This window comes from Oryza sativa, chromosome 3 (genome assembly GCF_034140825.1).
Source record: "Oryza sativa Japonica Group chromosome 3, ASM3414082v1".
In the NCBI taxonomy this organism is placed as follows: Eukaryota; Viridiplantae; Streptophyta; class Magnoliopsida; order Poales; family Poaceae; genus Oryza; species Oryza sativa.
The window spans coordinates 2,837,605-2,860,669 of record NC_089037.1 but is presented as its reverse complement, the minus strand read 5'-3'; the positions used below and the strand labels follow the sequence as shown (position 1 = coordinate 2,860,669).

Genomic DNA, 23,065 nt, shown 5'->3' with positions numbered 1-23,065 from the left:
AAATAATGGTCAAAGTTATTTTTTGGAGACCGTGTTCTTGTCTAAAACGATAAATATTATTAACCCGGAGGGAGTACGTAGGATTGAGCAAATGCACATTCTGCTATTACATCTAAAAGATTTGGCGCAACGCGCGTTTTGATTTTACACTCGATATGCCAAAATTCTGTCGTGCTCATGTAGACACAATATGAGCACGCCGATATATCGTTTGTATGCTACGACAAAAAAAAAACTACTTTGCCTCGCCCACAAAGCTCAGCTCTCACCGGATGTTCTTCGCTTTTTCTTTTTCCTTTTTTCAGCCCCATCTGACCTATCCGATCGTCTTGATTGTTCCTGCCTGATCTCCATCAGCTTCGCTCTTGCATCTCGGAAGGGAGCATCTGATCTCATGGCCAACAATTCCTAGCAGAAGAGGGATTTCACATCAAAGTTAAGAACTAGTAGCAAGAGTTTTTGATGGAAAAGGAGTTTTTGATGGAAAAGGCGGAATCTTACTTTTATATGATCCATTGCAGCAAGGTTGAAACCTATAGCATCCTTGCATTCCTAAAGGATGAACATCACATAAATACATTACCAGGTTGCTGCGAAAGGTATAACGGGAGATAACAAAAGTAACCAAAAGTTACCTTTACTCTACTGTAAAGAATGCCTTTCAGTTCTGTAAGTATCGATCTTGCAGATGGTGTCGTAGTTAATTGGCTGTGGTGTGTTTGAAGCAGCACTAGGCAAACCCTACAAACAAGCTCAACCTGCAGCGTACAACAGACATCAGGATTTGTGCAGATGAGGGTATGGAACAATTAGGTCAATATAAAATAGAGTAACACAAACGTGTGGAACTGAATTAATCAACAAAATCCATGAAGCCACCAGTGATGACCCAATATCTCTGTAATTTTTTAATGTAAACAGTAGCTTAAACAACTTCCATGAATCAGCGTAAACCTAGCCATTATGGACTACACATTTTTTTACGTCCTGGGTATTCATGCACATAAAAAAACTCACAATTTTGAACTTGAAGAGAGACAGCTAGACTGCTAGTTATGAAATGGCTTGTGATAGGAATGGTGCGATTCTAGCTGAGAACAAAGAAAGTGGTTTCTGACAAACAACACTCGAAAACTCGCAGTAAAATGAACTAGAATGGAATGTCTATTGCAGTCATAGGATTGGAAACTGAGAAAGTTGACAGGTAAATTACATTTATGACATAACTAGTATAGAGAGCAATGAAGTACTAGCATTTTACCTTCAAAGGAACCATAGACCACTCCTTTAAGTAAGACATGATCTTAAGTGCATCTGAGAATGGCAATGACTGTTGCAGGGAAAACATAAATATATAATCAAATGATGAATGATTAATATACAAGGATGAATCTGTTTAGTGGTTTTTTAAATATGCTAACGAACACAATCAATATGCTTGACAATATGGTTATGTACTAAAACAACAAGGCCAGATTGAACAAAATCAAAGAATTGTGTTCTATACTACCCCAGTAGGGCATGACACTTTATGGTTCCAGAAAGCCTTTCTTACGTGTGCAGTCTTGTTGAAGTTGGAATTCATCCTATCAGTTGAATTTTGTTTCCTTTGCAATAGGGGCAATCATGGGCCACTTTGGATTGATGCCAAAATGTGCCATGCCAATTTTTTTGGTAGTTTGAATAGTAAATATGATGGTTTGGTTTGAAGCCAAATGGATGGTAATGCACATGCTTAATTTGGTATAATTCTAGGACTTTCTTCACCATAACATAAAATTTGGCTTCTAATTGGTATCAATCCAAACACATTACTTAGAACTCCACCCTACCAAATTATTGGTAGTGCCATATGCCTAGATTTTGGCACTACCAATGTTTTGGTATGGCACTAAACCAAACAAGCCCTATATCAGTGAGTTTCATCCATATCTTCCCTAAAAAAAATCTACAATATACCACTCACAGCAAGGTTGCCAGATGGCCCTGGGCCCACATGTCAGTGGGGCATCGGTGGAATACGTGGACATTAGATGATACTCAATGCATAAAATGGATCACCACACTACAAATATTGGCTAGTAATTTACTATAACAACAAATAATTGATGGTGGCTTTTCCCTGAAAGCCGTTCTGTGAGAAATACAGGACAAAACTAAAGGAATGATGTCATCCATTAGGGAAGATAAGGGAAAAACTTACAAGGAGAGCCTGTTCCAAGTCATTTGGACGAACATTTGAAACTACATTCAAAACATAATCCGATGGTGACTGCCCTTGCATTATAACATTGGGTTGAAATGTAGTTCCATTCCCATTATTTTGTCCTTCCTGAAATTATAATAAATGTATAGCTGAAGTAAATATTCCACTTGGTGAGTCATCATTTAACAGCAGTAACAGAATAGCAACAAGGGTTGCACATTATGTTTTTAGTTTCACTTTTTAATACCTGGTGCTGATCAAGGCGTTTTACTTCTTCCTCGGCAGTGTCAAGTGCATCAATAATTGCATCAGCAGCAGTTACTGTCTCTTTGGTTTTCCTACCAGGAACACCTACAGAACCCTCATCAGGAGCACCATCTTTTTGCCCATACTTGTGGTCCATAGCACTATCTAAATCAGCCTCGAAAGTTTCCTCCAACCTTTTCTCTTGCTCTTCCTGCATTTATTTTTGTGGGTTTCAGAGCTAAGAAAAATCTAAGCAAAGATAGCAAACATTCAATAACAGGATTCCATTAAAACAATACAATCACTGCATACCTCAATGAAGAGTTGTTCTTCAGTACGATCCCAACGCCGAATAGAGCGGTCATGAGAACCTGTTACAATAAAATCACCACGACTGCTGATGGCAAGACACCAAACTTCAGCATGGTGTCCTTCCAGTGTTAACAACAACTCGAATTTATCAGCATCCCAGTACTTTACAGTGCGGTCTTTCCCAACACTGAACATATAATGTGTTTTAGAAACAAACTTAACATCCATCACACTGCAAATTGAACACGTGAGAAAAAGGTGTAAGGATTGTGCCAACAGTCAAATCACAAAGAAAACAAAAGGGCAAGAAATAACCTGTCCGTGTGGGCAAATATAGACTTATGGCAGTCACCAAAATCCATACCCCAAATTTTCAAATTTTTGTCTGCAGAACCAGTAACTATTAGAACTCCATCGGATGATATATCCATGCAGAGAACTGGAAGTTTGTGGCCATAAAGGGTAAGGGCAAACTTCAGTGAGTCCATAGTGAAGACCTGCAAACACACAGCACAAGATGTTGAGGAAATTGATGAAATCAAAAACTTAATTCTAGATTGCATTTTTATTTCCATGTTTGCAGGATGCCAACTGGCACCTCAAGATATAAAAAAAGTTCAGTACAAGTGCTTACTGCGTTACCAAGTTTGCAGGATGCCAAGAAAATATTAACAATAATAGCTTTGCCCATATAAACTGACTGGCGGAAAATAGATATTTGCTTATGCTTGTCCTGTTCTAAATTAGAAAACTAAAAATTTTATGGACAAGGAAGTAAAGAATCATGCTCTCTATCTATATACACAATACATAATCATAAAAATAAGCCCCAAATTTGTGTTCACATAAAGGTCCCCACTAAAAAGAATGTAGTTCATTTTCTAGAGAAGTTCAAAACCATACAAACCTTGACTGCGCCATCCAAGAGAGCAACAGCAATATGATTCCCAGTTGGACTGATGGTTACTGCAAGGACATCGTCATTCATTTTCAAAGTTTTGACATTTGTTACGCTCAGCTGCTTAGAGTCCTGGAACAAGATGAGAAAACACTAAAGTTATTCTAAAAGCCTATGCAGACGATATTTATGATGCTTATCAGATTAACATTGAAAGTTCAACTAGAACAGATAGATCGATGATCTTGCGCATTCATTACATCAAAAACAGTGCAACACAAGAAATTCTTTGACATTGAATTTTTATATTTCTGTGTAACATCATTTAGAAATTTGGCAAAACATGCCTCTTCATGTGGAGAACTGGTTAGTAAACTTGCAGGCGCAAAATAAACCAAAAGAATGTCATTAAGAGATGCATCACAATAAATTGTTGTTCTTCTTGGCATATAAATAATGGAGACTTGGTTAAGAAAAACAGACACTTCTGTAGAGTCATAGGAGAACAGACGATGCCAAGGGATTAGACAGAAGACTCACATTATCAGATTTCTGCATCAATTGGTATTCCCAGAACTTGACATCATGATCAGCACTTCCAGTGACAAAACCCCATGCACCAGCAGTTCCATCCTCGTTTGGAATGAGTACAATTGATCGTATGGAACCAGCATGAGCTTCTATAACCTCAATAGAGCTTCCACTATTAATATCTATAATCTCCAAAGTACCACTCTTTGTGCCTACAAGGGCATACCGATTTCCAGGAACAAATGCACTGCACAATCCATAATCAGAATCAATTGTCCGGAGACAGTCGCCAGTACTAGGATTCCATATCTTAACAGCATTGTGACTTGTTGACATCAGGAGGTTGTCCTCTGAGTTAAGTGCAAGACTCCTAATATCAGAACGGTGTCCATGCATCTCAATGGAATACATATTCGACACATTCTCATTATCCACTGAGTATGTCTCAAGCATGTTATTATTCAGAGATAGAGACAAGGTGGCAAGGCAACCTTTTGGTGGATTGTTTGGAGAAAATGCGACAGAGCAAATTTTCTTGTTAACCCGCAAAACATGGAGAAGCTTAAATATATCGGTGACAACAGGAGTGGGATTCTGCAAGTCTTGAGCCGACAAAGGATCTATAACAGTACCATTCCCTTCAGCAGCCATGGATTTGGCCAAAGCCTTCTCCTTCTTTCTGTGCATCCTCCTCTTGGCCTTCCGTGCTGCCTCTGTTTCATCAAGAACCCTATAAATATCCACCGTCTTCCCAGCCACCTGGCATGCCACAAGATTACCGTTCTTATTGAACTTAACAGTCGCTACCCTTTCCTTGCTTTGCCTTGGAATCTCACCAAATAGCTTCAGCATATCCCACTTGCTCCAATCCTCACCCTCCTCAGCAGATTTCCGGACCGTAAACACCCGCAGCTCTTGATCGGCCGACCCAGACACCAAAAACCTCTCGCTGGGATCCACATCAATTGACCATATTTCACTGCGGTGGCCACCAACAATCTGAAGGCAGTGCTGCGTGTCAAGGTCCCAAACCCGGATTAACTTATCCTTGGAGCAGCTCACTAGTTTCTTCCCTGAATCCAGAAACACCAAACCCGTGACCTACAGCGAGTAATCGCCAGATTAGTATGACTGAACTTTGCTACCCAATAGAGACAGAGAAGAGAAGCACAATGTAGTATACCTGATCACGGTGGCCACGGAGTCGATAAAGGCCGGCCTGTCCAACTACATCCCAAAGGATAATGTCACAGTCCTTACTGCCAGAGGCGATGATGGCGCCAGAGGGGCCGAATACGAGGGCGGAAGCCGCAGAGCGGTGGCCATGGAGGGTCGCCTCACAGGAGCCGGTCTCCGTGTCCCATAGCCTGATGCTCCCATCGGCGTGCCCACTCGCAATCTGAAGCAAACCAACACAGCGCACGAGATGATGAAACCAGCTCAAAATGCGGAGAGATTAAACCGCAAAAGGGGAAAGGGAGGAAGGTTCAGCGTGTGATACCGAGGAGGCGGAGGCGGAGGCGGCGGAGGGGAAGGTGGCGAGGCAGGAGACGGCGAGGGAGGGGGACGGGGCGGCGGTGGCGAAGGAGAGGGAGGGGAGGCCGCGCTTGAGGTCCCAGGCGGCGAAGCGGTCGAGGGCGGCGGCGAGGAGGAGGCGGCCGGAGGGGTCGTACGCGACGTTGGACTCCGGGGAGGCGACCACGCCGAAGGAGATCGCCGGCTCGTACCGGAGGTAGGCCTTCACCATGGCGCCCGGCCGCCGGCGGCGTGGTGGAGGAGGAGGTGGAGTGCGTCGCTGCGGTTAGGGTTTATGGCGGCGCGTGCGACTTCGGTCAAGGGGGGTTTAAAAGCCAACACACTAGACAAAAAAAAAAGGAAAATAGAAAAATAGATATAAAAGAGTAAAATTCATAAAAATTTCGAGGCATATCTAACATAAAACCTAAATTATTATAATTTTTTTCAGTGAATCTCAGATTTTAAGGTAAAATATCTTAAGCTTATATTATTGTTTTTAATATATTTATGTATAATAATTATAAGATAATAATAATACGAGATATTGCAGAGTACATATCATTTTTTTCGATTATTGGTAGTATCATTAGTTTTTATATATATAAGCAACCGGTTATATATTTGTATTGTGTTTTTTCAATTGTATAATAGTAAAGGAAAAAATGAATTATGCCGGAGGGATGTGTATTTTGAGCTTAATAATGTAAATATATACTTAAAATATTATAACTATTAATGAAATTATGAGCATGTGATATAAATATGGGGATTCTTCAAAAACATTTTCTCTTAGTATCTGGTATTTTCTAAAATAAATCATAATATATGGGATTTTATATTACATAGTACTCCTTCGTTTTATATTATCGTTAGATTTTTTTCCTTAGTCAAAGTTATATATGTTTGACTAAATTTATAGAGAAAAATAGTAATATCTACGACAGTAAGTTAGTTTCATTCATTAAATTTAACGTTGACTATATTTTAATACAATATTTGTTTTGTATTATAATTCTTAGTATTGTATTTTGATACAAACTTAAATTATAGAAAAATGATTAAAAAATTCAATCGAGGTATAATATGAAACTGAGGAAATGTGCTTTAAAATCTATAGTGTTTTCCAAAATTTACTCCAGATAAAAAGTCACACAAGGGGGGGGGGGGGGGGAAATCTCTCCATTTGCCAGTCGCCACATCTCCCTATCGTCTCCGCCGCAAGCCCGCAAGCGAAGATGGCGACGCCGGCGAACGCCACCACATTCTCCGGCGAGGTGTGGGCGGAGCTCCGCCTGGCGGACTCCAGCGACGTGCCCCACATCCACGCCCTCATCCACCAGATGGCGGAGTTCGAGCTCCTCACCGACCTCTTCGCCGCCACCCACGAGCTCCTCACCTCCACGCTCTTCCCCTCGCCGCCGCGCCCTCCCTTCACCTCCTTCACCGCCCTCATCCTCGACCTCTCCCCGTCCCCGCTCCCCGCCTCCGGCCCCTCCACCATCGCCTCCCACTGCCTCGACCTCTCCGCGTCCCCGCTCGCCGACCCGGAGGCCGCCGCCTTCGCCTCCCCTCGCGGCGGCGGGCGCGTCACCGCGGGCTTCGTGATCTGCTTCCCCAACTACTCCACCTTCCTCTCCAAGCCCGGGCTGTACGTGGAGGACATCTTCGTGCGCGCGCCGTGGCGCCGCCGCGGGCTCGGCCGGATGATGCTGTCCGCGGTGGCCGGCAAGGCCGCCGAGCTCGGGATGGGGCGCGTGGAGTGGTGCGTGCTGGACTGGAACAAGAACGCCATCGACTTCTACGAGGGGATGGGCGCCGAGGTGCTCCCGCAGTGGCGCATCTGCCGCCTCACCGGCGCTGCACTCGACAAGTACAAGGGGAACCAGGAGGAGGGGGGAGGCAGCAAGGCGGCGGAGTAGATCGGCCATGGATGGAAACGTCGATTCTTGGCTGTCCAATCTCGAGTGAGTGATTAGTGATAATAAAGGTAGTGGATTTTGGTTCCACTTATCTGCTCCTTGTGGTGATGTATTTCTTGATAGTGATTCAGTGCATTGGATCGGTTCTTCATTGCTATGAATTACAGTGATGTTTTAGCTTGATTATGTCATGAACTTGATCTGAAACATTTCGGTATCAAATTCTTGATTGAACCACACTGATTTCGGTATCAAATTTCTCATAGGGTGTCCAAGTTGATTCATCAGAGTTCAGTAACACATGGCTTCAGTGCAATTTGCCTCCCATGTCTTATTCATTATCATCTAAGCTATTTTCATTTGTGTCCTGAATCCCTGATGCTTCCATCCTGGCAAGGAAACATATAAAAGAAAAATGGAAGAAGTGGAGTAAAAGCTCCAATGGTATATGAATGTCTTAGCTGGGTCATGTATTCATGTTGTTTAAAGATGAACGAAAATGTATGTGACTGCGGCACATATGCTACTAAAATGTTACACATCATCTGACCACAACACAGATATTTTGATTAAGACCTGCAACTATGTACAACAGAAGTAGGAGCTGAAACAACGCTCCTGGGATGTGTTGAACAGTTTTTTACAATTACTGGAATCTACATTGTTTCTAGGAACATGTAATTTCTTCCCAGATTGAGTTTCTGAAGCAAGATCTTTCTGCAAACTGTCTAGTAACAGTATCATTCTAGCTGGATTGGCTTATACATTCATCTTTGTTCTTGTCGGGACCACAGCCATCAACCACTGTTTGACGAAACTGTATTATCTAAATGATGATTGAATCGGATGCATATTGCATGAGGCTTTAGGGCCTGTTTAGTTTGCTAAAACAAAATTTTTGGACGTCACATCGGATGTTTAACCGAATGTCGGAAGGGATTTTCGGACATAAATAAAAAAAACTAATTTCATAACTCGCCTGGAAACCGCGAGACAAATCTTTTGAGCCTAATTAATCCGTCATTAGCACATGTGGGTTACTGTAGCACTTGTGGCTAATCATGGACTAATTAGACTCAAAAGATTCGTCTCGCGATTTCCCCCCTAACTATGCAATTAGTTTTTTAATCTATATTTAATGCTCCATACATGTGTCCAAAGATTTGGTGTAATGTTTTTGAGAAAAAAATTTGGGAACTAAACTAGGCCTTAATGCAAGCTGTATTCTTGTTCGGACGTCCAGTTAGTCAGATTGGTTGCAAACATCGAAATCCAATTGATGACAGTATAAGGTGCATGTAAAATTGATCAGCAAAGACATTTAAGCCAAAACGTTCTTGTATAATCTACTACACATTTTGACCCCAACCTGTATGGCAAGTTTTCTATCATAAAATTGAAATATTCAATTCTATCATCCTGAAAACTTTGCGAGTAGGCAAAAATCATGAGAAGAGGTCACCCGCCGGTCAGCCCATTGGTATTTTCTTTCTTTCATGAAAAGAAAGTTTTTCTTCCGTAATCCGAAGATGATAGTATGATTAATGATTCTACTAGTAATTGTGATCGGACGGTGGCTTTGCCTTTGCTCGCCTTCTTTCTTCTTCCCTACTCCAAGGCTTATTACCGCCTCTTTTTCCTCTCCACGCCTTGCTGCTCAGCTTCCTTCTCAAGAAAAACACTACCCTATAAAATGTAAACGACGCCACCTCTCCCAAATCATCGTAGCAACAGCGACAGCCAAAAAACATCATCAAAATTCTTCGGGGGGAGAGAGTTTGATGGAGGAGAAGGGTGCGGAGGCGATGACGCAGAAGGCGCCGGAGAAGGAGGCGGCGGCGATGGCGTGCTACCGGAGGACGGTGGGGGAGGAGGCGACGTTCAAGGAGAGATCCAAGGACCTGTTCCGGCAGTTCAAGGACGCGCCGGCGGGGGATCACTGGGTCTGCCTCAAGAACAAGGTCCGCGCCGCCGGCGAGTACGCCACCCTCCGTACTCGCCAGGGCATCACCATGTTCGGCGAGCCAAATGTCGGCGACCTCTTGGGAAGAACCAAGGATGACGACTCCAAGAAGACGCCTTCCGCGTAAATTATAGACCAAGATTGAGTGGAGAAGCAGTAGCATTCTTGAGGGCGAACCATCTAAGTTTGTTAATAAGTGTTCTCTCTATGGTTAAATGATTGATTAGTTCGAGTTTTACTCCGTTCGTGTTGATTAGTCCAGGCTTTCGAGGTGTAATAGAATACTGCAACAATAGAAGTGTGTTTCTTTTTGTTTTGGTTATTTTCCCTTCAATTCATCAAGGACACGCTGAATTTCGCCTCCCGGCTTACACGGTTACACCTATAAAAACATCTGGATGAAAGCACAGTTCATATACCATCGCCCAACAACAATAGTTGTCATATCGTAAGCCATATTATTATTAGACAGCAATGTGCTCACTGAGACCATGAGACATTAACACATTTTTCAAATGGTACTTGGAAGTTATCCAAGTGATCTGTATTCATAAACTTTACGGACTGAAGAAAGAATGAATGATCCCATGTAAATGGGAAAGATCAGCTGCTTATGAAAATCTACGTTGATGCATCAGGGGGTACAATCCTTAACCCCCAACTATTTCTCTACTTTCTACACTAAACACATTGCTAACGAAGGAACAAACACTAGGCCTATCAGACGTCAGGTGGTTAAATACGTGATCTGGTACAACAAGCATGGCCTCAACAGCTAGAGCTTTTGCCCCCAGCTGTGATCACTCATCAGTAACATGAAAAGTGGCAACCTATCAATAATGATTAAACTTCTTTCTATGGCGACTATAATCTGAGACATATCTGAAACTCTGGCCACAGTCAGGAGCCGAGCACTTGTACGGTCGCTCGCCTGTATGGACTCTGATATGCTCAGTTTGCGCCCACAACCACTTGAAAGTCATTGGACAACCATCCCAGGGGCATTTGAATGGCCTCTCATCTCTGTGTACACACTGATGACGCTTCAGGTATTTGTGAGAGCTGAAGCGCTTGCCACAAGACTCGTCGGTGCAGATATTGCGTTGGTGAGCACGAAGTTCAGCTTTAGTCTCAAATGTCATGTCACAAAATTCTATGTCACACTGAAATGCTTCCACCTTTGCCTTCTTCCTCTTATTTGCAGTTGAAGCTTCTGCAGTTTTTGTTTCGTTTGTCATGTCTTCAACAATCGCAGGTCTAGTCCTTGGTCTCAAGCTTTCACATGGAGAGCGGACAAAGCTCCCCAAGCTTTGGGGACTATTAATATTGAACTCAGATCCGCTCTTTCTTTTGTGTTTGCGTCTGGCATAACATATGATATTTGTTCTGTTTGAACTTCCAATGCTTCTAGACACTATGTCTGATGAGCAGAAGCCATGCGACGGATCAGTGATCTCTGCAACTTCATCCTGAGTTACATCATCTGCAGATTGGTCATTGCCAGCCAGTGTCATCAATGTCAAGGAAGCTTTGCCAACCTCATCCTTTCCAGAAGAGACCTTAGATTCATCGGCTAGAACTCCAAGTAAAATATCAATTGAATTTGACTCTGTGTGCATGGATGTTCCATTTTTTCTGGGAATTGCAGTTGTTGAAGCAGATTGCGCACCTTCTGAAATGATGAAATCACTGCTTGGAGATTCATGAGGTAATTGTGTGGTATGAATGCTATTGAGCTTAGCACCCTTGACATCAGTCAAACTGGCCACAACCTCAGCCTTTGAATTATGGACTGCCTGCAACTCACTGCCCATCAAATCATGAGCCATAGACAGCTTTTCGCTTGAAAAGGCAGCATCAGTGGAGACAGGGCAGTCCAAGGTCAGACTGCAACTTCTGTCACTGCTAGAAATCATCTGGTCACAGCTCGACTTTGGTGTTACAAGAACAACACTACGATCACATGTTTCAGGTTGATCATCTGTATCAGGTTCGCTGTTCTTTAATACAGTGTCAGAACAGTAAGACGTATTACCACAGCTATCCTCATTTTCAAGGGTTGATGATGCTGCCCCCCCATGTAATTCTCCTGCAACCAATTCTGTGTTGGGATTATTACAAAGTACCATGGCCAACTGATCTTGTTGAACTTGCAATTGTTCATCTTTGCACACTGAAGTTGCATTGTCAGATTCTAAGTGCTCATGATTACTTATGAAGTTCATGCTGCCTCCCTCAGCGATAAGCCCATTGTCCAGGAACTGTTTTACAGTACTCAACTCAGTTGATTCAGCACCACATTGTTCTCTGGTAGGTTTGCCAGCTGACACTGCAACAGTTGTGGGTGAATCCTGGGAATCAAATGAACAGATAGGGTCATCACATGCACTCACACTTACTGGACGCTCACAAACTTGATGCATCATAGGATATTCAGCAACAGCAATTGGAATATTAATAAGAGAATGTCCATCCTGATCATTCACCTTGGGACGCTTGCACATATCAGCTACATCATTGGATTCTTGCAGGACACAATCTTGTTGCAGAGTTTGTTCACTTCCAATGTTTTCATGAGCATTTCCAGAAGTGTCTATCTGAGTTTTTGTAACTGCGGGCTTAACTTTGTCTGGAGTTGCCACAACATCAGGGCTGGAAGCATAACCAATGACCTTATATGGAGTCCGTGCTTTCCTGCAAAGCCATTTCAAGTTTGAAACAACTGAAATAGGTGATGGCTTGGAAAATAATCCCCAAAATGATAAAGGAGGCTGTTCTTGACTCTCTGGTGTTTCTTTCCTAATCTTGGAACTATGTTTGAGGTTTAGACCCATCCGTGATGTCCAATCTGTTCCCTCTTCCTCATATCCCTCATCATCAATTGAAATATTAATTAGATGCAAATTAGACTTGGACGCATTTGCTAGTGCAACATCTTTATAGTCAAACTGAAACTCAATTTCCTCAGCTATTGATATTGCAAGTGCTTTTAGTTTGACATAATCTGCAGATAATGGAGGGAAAAAGGTTATCACTGAATTCAGGGGACAAATTAATCAAATAATCACAGTTAAAACAACTACATTGATTTTCAATCATGATTTAAAAAGTTCAAGATATTTGGAAGGAATCAAAAGGGCCCATAATACTTAAATCCCCTCGGCTAATATCTCTTATTTTCAGTTAACTTCAGCTGACAAAAACATGTCAAATAAACAATAAATAAAATTCCACATCCAGTGTGCAGGATTAATACAATCTACGGGAGTTACATTGAATGTGACAACAGAAGTCTGCATCAATCGTACCTGCATGGCATATGATGAGGGCATGAACTCCACCTTTGCTCGCAAGCAACTCCTCAATCTCAAGGGCATGTTGTAAGCAAAAGATCCGAGGCCGTGCAAATGCACAGCCTGTATTCCAGCTGATAGTTTCCTCACTACCTTCGACATCTGGTACATTAACATCACCTCTGCCTGATTGTTTACTCAACTCTGAGCCAGGGCAATCACTTGGTATTTTCTTCTCAGGGGTTTCTGTGTCACCGTAAGGATGAATGGTATTTTCACTGCTACAAGAACAGGAAGTGCCAATATGTTTCCCTAGGGTTCCATTAAACTCCTTTCCCATCAAAGAAATGTCACTTCTAATTGGCTTCACATCCTGATGACTGAGGTTAGCATTTTCCACAGGGCTGGACGATCTATTGGCGATGAGTGGGCATCCTGATACATGGGGGAGAAACATTTGTCAAGTTTTTGTACATGAAAAGAAAATAGAACAAATCATTAAAGTTGAAACATAGAAGATGCTCAGGATGATGGATGGAAACCCATGCACTTCAGTAATACAAATACCAAGAGCTCAGCTAGACAAAAGTCTGGCTATCTCTAACTTATTGACGAAAAAGACAGTTATATTAATCTTGTGTAGTAATCAAGCAACAACGCACACTGTACAATAAAAATTATGGTACTAAACCTAGTTGCAGGCATAACATAAACATTTGAGAGGATTACAGATTTGAGTCCAAATGATCATAATACCCTTGTGTGCATTATTATACGTTGCTAAGGAGTCGACATTCATTATCCTCCAATAAAATATATGTTCAAGTGTATGACAACAGTTCCCTCTTGCCGAGGTTTATCATAACAAAAGAATCTGCCTCACTGTAGCTCACTGAAGGCCACTAGAACAACAGCAACGTGAAGTACACACACTGGGAACGCAATTAATTTATTGGACATAGAAAAACAAGACACTTGAAGAATATCTAGGTCTTATGAAAAAAAAAGATCTACAACCATCATACAAATTCACTTTATTTCCTACATTTATAAATAAGGAACTAAAACACAAAATCTTCAAAGATAATAAAGGCATACCGGAGCTACCATCATTAGGAGAGCACGGAAGCACATTTGAACAAATCTCTTTTTCACAACTCAGTTTATATCTTTCCTTATCAACAAGGGAAATTTCTTCCAGTGCTTTTCTGGAAGGTTGCAAAATCGCCATAAATGGATAGCCAAGAATCCCACATGCAACACATGTCAATGAACCAGAATCAATGCTCAAATCAAAAGGCAGGTCATCTCCGTCATCGGTATCAAGCTTTTCTCCCTCAGGAGCTTGTTTGCTATCCATAGACAAGCCTTTAGATTGTGTCCCAGTCATACATGCAGTACCATCAGATGAGCTGTCATCTTTTGAGCTGGATTGGGTAGATCCAATTCTGGGACCATCTTCACCCTTCTTTTCAGGAGCTTTTGAGCAAGACGAGCAGGGGTGTAGAGCGGTAAGCGATGGCAGCAAGTCAGGCTCCCATAGAACAACATTATCAACCGATTTTTTTCCAAGAAATGAACATATAAGTTCATTTTCACTAATCATATCCTGCAAGAATTCCTGTTTGACCAACAGTTCTCGGTCTTCTTTTTTACGATCTCTTAGACGAGAAGTTCGGATTCCAGACAGTAGTTCTCTAGGGTTCCTGAAAATAAAATGAATCCAGCAGACTCATAAGTGTGTGCTATGATAATGATTTAGCATACTTGTTAATATAAATGGGCACAGAAAGCATTAGAGGTAATGATTAAAATATACAATCAAATGAGTGCTTCAATATTAAACACTTCGAATAATCAATGAAATTCCAAAACACAAGGCAATCATGTGAGCAACAAATGAACAATAGAAGCTTTCAAAACAAAATGAACAATGGATAAAAAAGGCAAGTAATTTGTGTGGATGCAGACAGCCAACATTCTGCTTGTTAGCTTCTCTTTGGGGAGTGAATATTGATGGCTTCCAACAAACATGGAATTGTTACAGTGGCAGAATCCATAGGGATGTAATCATCAGCACTTACTTCCATTTCTTTTGTTTCGATAAAGCATATATTTTGGACCTTTTGGCTTCTTCTGTTGTTTCAATTGTTTATCATTTCAGATTTCCATGTCCGAAGATATAGGCTGTGTTCGGCACTGTTCCCAAAAGAACAGTGCTCACGGAAAACGGAGCGATCCATTAGCGCGTGATTAATTAAGTATTAGCTTTTTTTTCAAAAATGGATTAATTTGATTTTTTTTAAAGCAACTTTCATATAGAAACTTTTTGCAAAAAACGCACCGTTTAGCAGTTTGAAAAGCGTGCGCACGGAAAACAAGGGAGATGGGTTGGGAAGAAGGGGTGCCGAACACAGCCATAGTCAGTTGTAACTTATTCTGGTAACATCTAGAATGGTCAGTTTTAATATATATATCAAAGCCATCTTCCCTCCTAGGCAGCCACCCTAGACCCTCCTAGGTCCACCTTAGGGTAAATTAGGTGCTAAGCACTGATCTGTTTCCCAGCTAGAGCCTGAACCTTCGCAAACACTTGTTCACATATATGATACATCTAAAACCCTTTATGAGTTCTTACTACATTGGATAACTATCCCAGAGAGTAACCTTCAATCATGGTGTCCCATCTACTATAATCCAGAGAGCACTATGCTACAAATAACGTAAACCATTGCCAGATTCAAAATGTAAAGCGGCAAGCTAGCAAATACCAATTTATGTAAAACATAAACAACTTATGCAAAATATATGTATGAAGGTAAAAAAACATATACAACTTATCATCAAAACTGTTGTGCACAAAAAATACATATGGAAACTATGAATGCAAATTTCCTATTCCCTAGGGACTCTAGAAGCCTTAGCTTCCCATATAGAGTTGGGCAATCTAGAATCCAAGGTGACTTAAGAGAGGAGAGGAGAGAGAGTACAGCTTAGGGGAGGGGATGAGGGAGAGGGTGGAGAAATGGGCTCATGGACTGGGTAGCGGGTGGGTGTAGCGGCTTGAGTGGGTTTTATGCGCTACATTTTCCATTTGCCGTTTATATTTCCATCTGATATACTTGGAATATAATGTGATTTAGTTGAAGTCTAGCTTACACCTAGCATTGTGGTGATCCTGTAATGCGGCGTCTCCCAGGAGCACCATGACAACTTCACCTTTGCGGTTATGCGTAATCCTTCTGTATGGCAGACCTAACAAGCATCTAACCCCTACCCACTAGCTGTAGCATTTGGTTTGTTGGAGGACAAAGGTAATATATTTTGTTTCATCAACCTATTAATGAGGTGCAAAAACTAAAAAGACACTTTGGACAGCACAAAACCAAACTCCAAAAAGAAAAAGAAAAAAAAACCTGGATATAAATGAAACTGCTAGCAAGTACAATAGTTGTTGATGGGAGAGCATTGGAAGATAATTCATCACAGCCCTTCGAACTGCAGCCTCTTTAGCAAACTTCAACCATTGGGGAGTCGCAAAATTGGCAGCTTCTCCACAATTGAATCCTGTATTATATTACACGAACATTAGAGTTGCCGATAGCATGCATAGCAACAAAATAAAATAAGGAATCTACTGAACATGACATGCTGCTGACTGCATTGGATATTCAGTTTCTACAACATACCACAATCTACAAATTGTTTCTTTTGGTTCCACAAAGTAAATGAATCTCATAGATAGGTTGACTCTCAGATATAAAGTGAGATCCTTAAGAGGATCTCAAGTGTTCCATAAAACTATGAACGCAAATAGGTTAATACGAAGAAGCTTGAATTCTTCAAAAAATTAGTATGAAGTTGAAAAAAATCAAACTCACCAAACTAGTTAAGACAACGGTAAAAGGATCACCATAATCTTGCTTCAGGAAACAAGTATGAAAGAGTAATTTGTTTTGCCATTACCCATTAGTATCATCTGAATAACCTAGTTTATTATCTTGAATTATGATTCATGACAAGACAAAACAGTAGCAAATATTGGTTATATTATAACTGAGTGTGTATTACTACCACGGCTCCATCACATCGACAACTGCACTTCATGCCTAGATCTATGCAGCCACATGCACTGTGTATTGTAAAAGATTTGTGTTCATTGACAATACCATAAAGAAATTAAATTAAAGCATACAAGGTTCAGATGATTTAACAACTAGCACATACTGATGAATCAAATAACAAGTATTGTGAGTTCAAAATATGTATGATTTAACCCACCATGGCTAAACCCGACATGGTAAGCCCTTGGGAATGTCACCACAAACTCACCAGGATATTGCACCAATCTGAAATACAATGCATGTCAACACATAAATTAATTAAGATTGGTGTATTGATTGCTGACGGTTTCAGAACTTGTACCTACAGCAGGGCACACCATTGTCTATAAGGACCTCTGGGGACATTAGTGTTGTTTTCTCACCAAGCACTGCTAGTGACGCTGCAGAAACCAACCAGAACTCATATCATTCGCACCATCGCGTGAGCACAAGATCTGGATAAAGAAACACAATATAAGACAAATACCGATCCGATCAGTGTTGCCTCCATAGCCATGTACACGGATAACTTCCTCAAGCTCAACAGCCCTATCACCAGGAACCGCATACCACGTCTTAGGTGCGCCAGTGTGGAGGAAGTTGAGACTATGCAGATCATGATCCTCCACATGCCACGCAAACCAGCTGAACAGCATGCCAATGTAAACCATTGGAGAAGTCACCCCAGGAACATCGTCAGGCATAAACCGTGTGAGCGAACCAGGAGCCCGCGCAATTGCTTGCAGGTTCCATGGGCTATTTGACAGCCTCCAGCCTGAACTCTTCTCCCATTCGTCCATCGGGGCAGTCTCTCTTTTCTGCTTCTTCTTGCGTTGCAACTGCACGGGTGCAGCAAACCCAGAGCCAGGGACATCATTGGCGTACTCAATATAGATAGGACGGTCCGCCGACGCCTTCCAGAAGAGTGATTCCACCGCGAGCGCAGTCGGTTCGTGGAGTCCAGCGAGGTGCGTCTTTGAGAAGGCGCGGGACTTGGACTCAAACTGGTCGAGCGTGTACCGCTCCCCACTCTGCCACACCTGCTTAAGCACCTGCGGCGTCGGGCGTCCACGCCGCGGGTTGCCGAGCTCCTGGTGCCGTGTCGTGAACACCGCGGCGGAGACCGGCGGCGGCGAGGAGGAGGATGGAGGAATGGACGAGTCGGAGGCGGCGGCGGGAGAGGGCGCGGGGGCGTCGCAGGAGGAGACGAGGGAGCGGTTGAGGTGGGCGAAGACGAAGCGGCGGGAAGGGCGCGGGTGGGGCGGGATGACCTTGCAGATGCCGTAGGCGGCGGCCTCGCGCTCCACGCGGGAGAGGAAGGCGATGGGGTCGGCGAACTCGGACTCCGTCGGGCGGTACTCGGGCGCGCGGGGGAGCCCCCTGAGCCAAGCCGGGACGGCGGGATCCGGGGCACTGGCCGACGCCGACGCCGCCGGCGGAGGCTGGGGCGGCATCAGGGGGGGAGCGCGCGGCGAGAGGGCTAGGGTTTTGGGAGGCGGGGACGGGGAGCGGAGGGGAGCATTTGGGTTGGGGGGGTTTGAGGAGAGGAAGGGAAGGGAGGATTGGGCAGCCGACCAAAGGAGATTGCGAAGACGGTGTGCGGGGGAATCGCGTCGCGGGTGTGGGTATGAGGGGAATGGGGGGGGATGCGGGCGGTGTGTACTGGAGTTTGTGGGCGGTGGCTGTGGTTGCGCGCGGTCGTCGGCCCGTGGGCTCGCGTCTCAAGGCTCAGGGTGGGGGCCGGGGGGTGAGTTTTGCTTTCTGCGCTTGTCGTGGATAGGGACTGCGGTTAGTTTTTGCCCGCAAAACTAACCGCCCTTCTCTCGTATGCCTCCGCAAGACCGCAAATACCACCGCTGTCTTATACAAGTAACATTCAACAACAGAAAGAATACGGTGTCAATAAATTAGAAAAGTGTTATGAAACCTATTTTTATTATAAGACGAATTAAAATATGAATGGAAAGCTTACTACAAAAGAAAACTTGCGTCGAAAGCCAGCTTAGGAGAGAAGCCGGCTTACGACGTAAGTTATCTTGCAGTAGAAGCCAGAAGCTTCCTCCGTCTATAAATAGGACCCTGAAGGTCCAAAGTGAGATAGAGCTCCCTCGAGCACCTCGCACCTCCTTTTGTAGCTTGTAATCAAATCCAAAAGAAATAAAGCTTCCACTCGCTCGTATTTTGTGTGCTCTGCAGCTCTGTGTTTATCTGCTTGTGTGTAGAATTGACTAGTTTCTTAAAGAAAATAACATTTATTATAATTTTAAATTAACCTAATAAGAGCTTTTTTTGTGTGTGTGTCAATGATTGAGCTATGTTAGCTCCAGAACATACATTGACGGAGCGTGGGGCTCCTTACCGGGAGACCGCGCAGGCCCCCCTTTGCCGGTTCGGCCGGGGGCGCTAAGTGAGGTTCTTCGCCCTCGATCTGAGGAACGTCAGTGAGAGAGGAAGCGCACAAGACACGGGCGACGTAGACAGGTTCGGGCCGCTGAGAAGCGTAATACCCTACTCCTGTGTTCTGGTGGATCTGTGCGTGAAGAAATACAGAGAGCCGGAGAGCCAGAGAGGGTTCAGGCTCTAGAAATCACTCCCCCCTTCCTCCTTTTTCTCTCTCCCTCCTCTCCTAGGCCTGGGCCTCCTTTTTATCTGGTCAGGGGTCACCACATGGGCCTTAAGCTGCCTAAGAAAAGAAACATTCTTTTTACAATGAGGGCTAGTCTACAGCCGGAAGTGACCTCTGACAAGCACAGCACACGCCTTCTGCTCCGCTCGTCAGCTCTCCCGGTGGACGCCCGTTTCAACCTTCATTCAATGGCCAGTGACTTTCTTGCTATGCTTGCGCTGAAGCCTAGAATGGATCTGACCGGGACGGACATACCAACTCCAGGAGTCAGCACGCCAGCTCCGGCTAGAGACGAGAGCCAGGAAGCTCTCATCATTCCGACGGGACGGGGCGAGGCGTGCGACAGGCCGCCTGTTGCCACCTAATCCGCGATCTGACCGGTCTGTGACCGGTCACATACCGCGACTGGTCACGGACCGGATAAGCATGCGCCACGCCGCATTGAATGCGGCGTGGCGCGTTCGTCTGACCCGCTATAAATGCGGTTAGGTGAGCGTCGCTGTGCTCACCTAACCCACACACGTGGCGCCAACACCACAGGGGGTCGGGGCGCCCCAGCCCTCGGGGCCGAAACGGGAGCGGCCCGACCCCTCGGGGAGACAGAGGGAGGGGCGGCCACGTCACCCTCGGGCCCGACCCCCCCGAGGGGGTCGGGCCACGTGGGTGATCGCGGCTACCCAAGCCTCTAGTCACGATACCCCCGGTCCCATGTCACCGACATACATTGACAATGCATTTGAATTTTTATGATGGTTTAAAATTTTTTATTTTATTTAAAATGTAGTCAATTAATCATCCAAATGTTATTAAACGTAATGCGGATTCATATTTATGGATTCAGCTTAAAAGATTTTGGATATGGAGCTATGCCAAATATAACATGGGAGGAGTGATTTAATTCAATTTTAAATCCACGAAAGGAGAACTTGGTGTTAATTGCTTTCAACGGGATTTTCAACGGGATTTTAAATCCATTGAAGAATGATCCGGGGTCCATGGTTACGAAGAAGGATTTATCAGGATTTTAAATCAATTGAAGATGAACTTGGTGTTGATGAACAAGAATATATATGCTCCCGTTGTTTCGTGGAATAAGCGAAACAACATATTTACAAATGAAAAGTAATTTGTGAATAAAATTTTTATATACGTGTTCTTAACGATCTAAAAGCAAATTCTGTAAAATAAACTTTGATTAAAAACCCTTAAAATCAGCTTCAAAATTAAAGTTGAATTTTCAAAATTTGGCTGATAAGCATAAACATAAGCGAAAATATAAGAGGTCATGTGACTTCTTTATATAGTTGAAACCCATCAGCTCCAAAAGCTCAGTATACAAATACAACACGCCATAAATCCGCTATAAATTATTACTTTGAAGTATCTTAAATCGTATGAAACCATAATGCATCATACAATATTATAATTTACAAGCACATAAACCCATTATGCCCACATCATTTTCGCCACATTTTAGCATATATCTATCCATCGTTTCTATAATCTGTGACATACATTGATCCATGCATTTCACATGGCATTAAAGGATCTTAAATATTGACCATCAGTGACAATGCAATACGTAGCCTCTCACCATCCACCTGTTCGGCTATCAGCCGCAAACAAATTTATTTTTTAAAATGAATTTTAGAGTTGATTTTAGTTTTTTTCCATCATAGCATATTAGAGCATTAGCTTTTACACAACAAAATTAAAATATAAAAAGTTTTATCCTTAATTTTTTTAAGTGATATGACTTATCAGCCGTATCTCAACTAATCATAGTTATTCCCTCCATTCATTTTTATAAGTCATGTTTTGATTTTAAAATCTTCTAAATTTGACTTCATTTAACAATCAGGGCCGATATCGTCATTCTTTACATCTTTATACATGTGGTATGTGTTTAGTGTACAGTGCATGATGTGATCCCAAGTCCCCAAATTCATAAATCTAGAAAAGGGCCACTTTTTTTTTGTTGAGAATTTAGCATCCGTGCTAGGAATAGTACTATAGTAGTAGTACTAACCATCTGGGCCGTGCTAGCCTGTAACCCTAGAGATAATTGGGCTGGGCAGCTCTAACATTGGGCCAGAAGGCGAGGTAGTCCAGGCCCACAAATAGCTATCAGCAGCCCATCCCCAAACATTCTGTTTTGGCTGGTGGAGCCCACCCATGCTAATCCAGCTAGCTTCTCGTCTGCACGCCGATATCATATGCACCCAACTCATGATGAGTTGCGCACGCTGACGCGGTGGACCATGCTACAATGGACCCACGTGTCAATGGGTTAATTCTGCACGAACATTCTCGTCCTTCGTCCACAGGAGTTTCTGCAGAACTGAAGCCATTATTGGGGAAATTTTTAAAGTGATCCAAAGCTTATGCTGAGTTGTTCTAAAGGGATCGAGAACTATTTTTTTTAAATGGAACGGCGAACCAGTATATGAATAATTAAGTGTTAGATAAAAATAAAAAAAATAGTATGATTGTATAATTACTCCCTTCATCCCACGATATAATTGTGTGTTTGGATAATGGGAAATGAGGGGTGGGATTGGGATTGGGAAATAAAGAAAGGGTTAGGATTAAATGGAAGAGGGAGAATGGATGTTTAGGATTTAAAGATGTCTTTTGATGGGTGGGAAATCATTTCCCAATCCCATTAGCCAAACAAGGCCTAAGGGATTTGTCCCTTGTAGCTGTCCTATAATATAAGAGATTTTGGTCATATCCATTAACTCCAATTCAAATTTTTACCTATTTTAACCCCAACTACCCACTCGAGAATTCTAATTCGCGCGCGCGGGCCGCGCGTGAATCTTTTTTTTCTCGCGCTGCTTCTTCTCTTTTCTTTTTTTCGCTCTCTTTTTTTCTTTGATTTTCAAATCTTGAGTTGAAAGTTTTTAAATCTCGAGTTGAAAGTTTTTAAATTTTTTCAAATCTAGACTTGAAAGTTTTCGAATCTGAGTTGAAAATTTTCAAATATCAAGTTGAAAGTTTTCAAATATTTCAAATCTGGACTTAAAGTTTTCGAATCTCGAGTTGAAAGTTTTCAAATCTTGAGTTGAAAATTTTCAAATATCAAGTTGAAAGTTTTAAAATTTTCAAATCTAGACTTGAAAGTTTTTGAATCTGAGTTGAAAGTTTTCAAATCTCGAGTTGAAAGTTTTTAAAATTTGACTTTAAAATTTAAATCTTAAATCAAAAGTTTTCAAATCTGACTTAAAAAATTTCAATCTATTAGTAAAAAAATATCACAAAAAAAATCTTGAAAATCTTCATAATTACTTGTTATTAGAGTTAAGTGTTAACTAATATAAAGTAGTTATAGAGAGGGAATGGAAGGGGAAGTGTTCGCTACTGGCGTGTGTAGGGAGGGAAGGGAAGGGGAAGTGCTCGCTGCTGGTGCACACGCGCCAGCTAGCAACCCCCTACCCACTCACCTAT

The 23,065-nt window shown here is 42.7% G+C and overlaps 4 protein-coding genes across 5 annotated transcripts; 2 read left to right on the top strand and 2 right to left on the bottom strand.

The window, feature by feature from the left end:
• Nucleotides 1–83: 83 nt before the first annotated feature.
• LOC4331644 (uncharacterized) lies at nt 84–6,011 on the bottom strand. The gene is made up of 12 exons (XM_015777080.3): nt 5,695–6,011; nt 5,377–5,592; nt 4,203–5,294; nt 3,672–3,794; nt 3,080–3,261; nt 2,765–2,996; nt 2,454–2,663; nt 2,204–2,332; nt 1,262–1,330; nt 636–758; nt 502–552; nt 84–408 (listed from the first exon to the last, which is right to left on the bottom strand). Exons 1-12 carry the CDS (start codon nt 5,938–5,940, stop codon nt 259–261), a joined length of 2,823 nt encoding a protein of 940 aa, XP_015632566.1. The 5' UTR covers nt 5,941–6,011; the 3' UTR covers nt 84–258.
• Nucleotides 6,012–6,896: 885 nt separating this feature from the next.
• Nucleotides 6,897–7,867, top strand: LOC4331643 (GCN5-related N-acetyltransferase 8). Its single transcript, XM_015773322.3, has one exon. It carries the CDS (start codon nt 6,947–6,949, stop codon nt 7,628–7,630), a length of 684 nt encoding a protein of 227 aa, XP_015628808.1. The 5' UTR covers nt 6,897–6,946; the 3' UTR covers nt 7,631–7,867.
• Nucleotides 7,868–9,351: 1,484 nt separating this feature from the next.
• On the top strand, nt 9,352–9,905 carry LOC4331642 (uncharacterized). Its single transcript, XM_015774999.3, has one exon. The coding sequence runs from the start codon at nt 9,412–9,414 to the stop codon at nt 9,718–9,720; it is 309 nt and encodes a 102-aa protein (XP_015630485.3). The 5' UTR covers nt 9,352–9,411; the 3' UTR covers nt 9,721–9,905.
• Nucleotides 9,906–10,037: 132 nt separating this feature from the next.
• Nucleotides 10,038–18,588, bottom strand: LOC9268736 (probable lysine-specific demethylase SE14). Of its 2 annotated transcripts, XM_015774997.3 has the most exons (8): nt 17,477–18,588; nt 17,312–17,390; nt 17,168–17,235; nt 16,303–16,453; nt 13,985–14,592; nt 12,902–13,321; nt 12,080–12,597; nt 10,038–11,944 (listed from the first exon to the last, which is right to left on the bottom strand). In XM_015774997.3, exons 1-8 carry the CDS (start codon nt 18,441–18,443, stop codon nt 10,427–10,429), a joined length of 4,329 nt encoding a protein of 1,442 aa, XP_015630483.1. In that variant the 5' UTR covers nt 18,444–18,588; the 3' UTR covers nt 10,038–10,426. The 2 variants fall into 2 exon arrangements, with proteins under 2 accessions (XP_015630483.1, XP_015630480.1); XM_015774994.3 differs by having other exon boundaries at nt 10,038–12,597.
• Between the last annotated feature and the right edge of the window lie 4,477 nt (nt 18,589–23,065).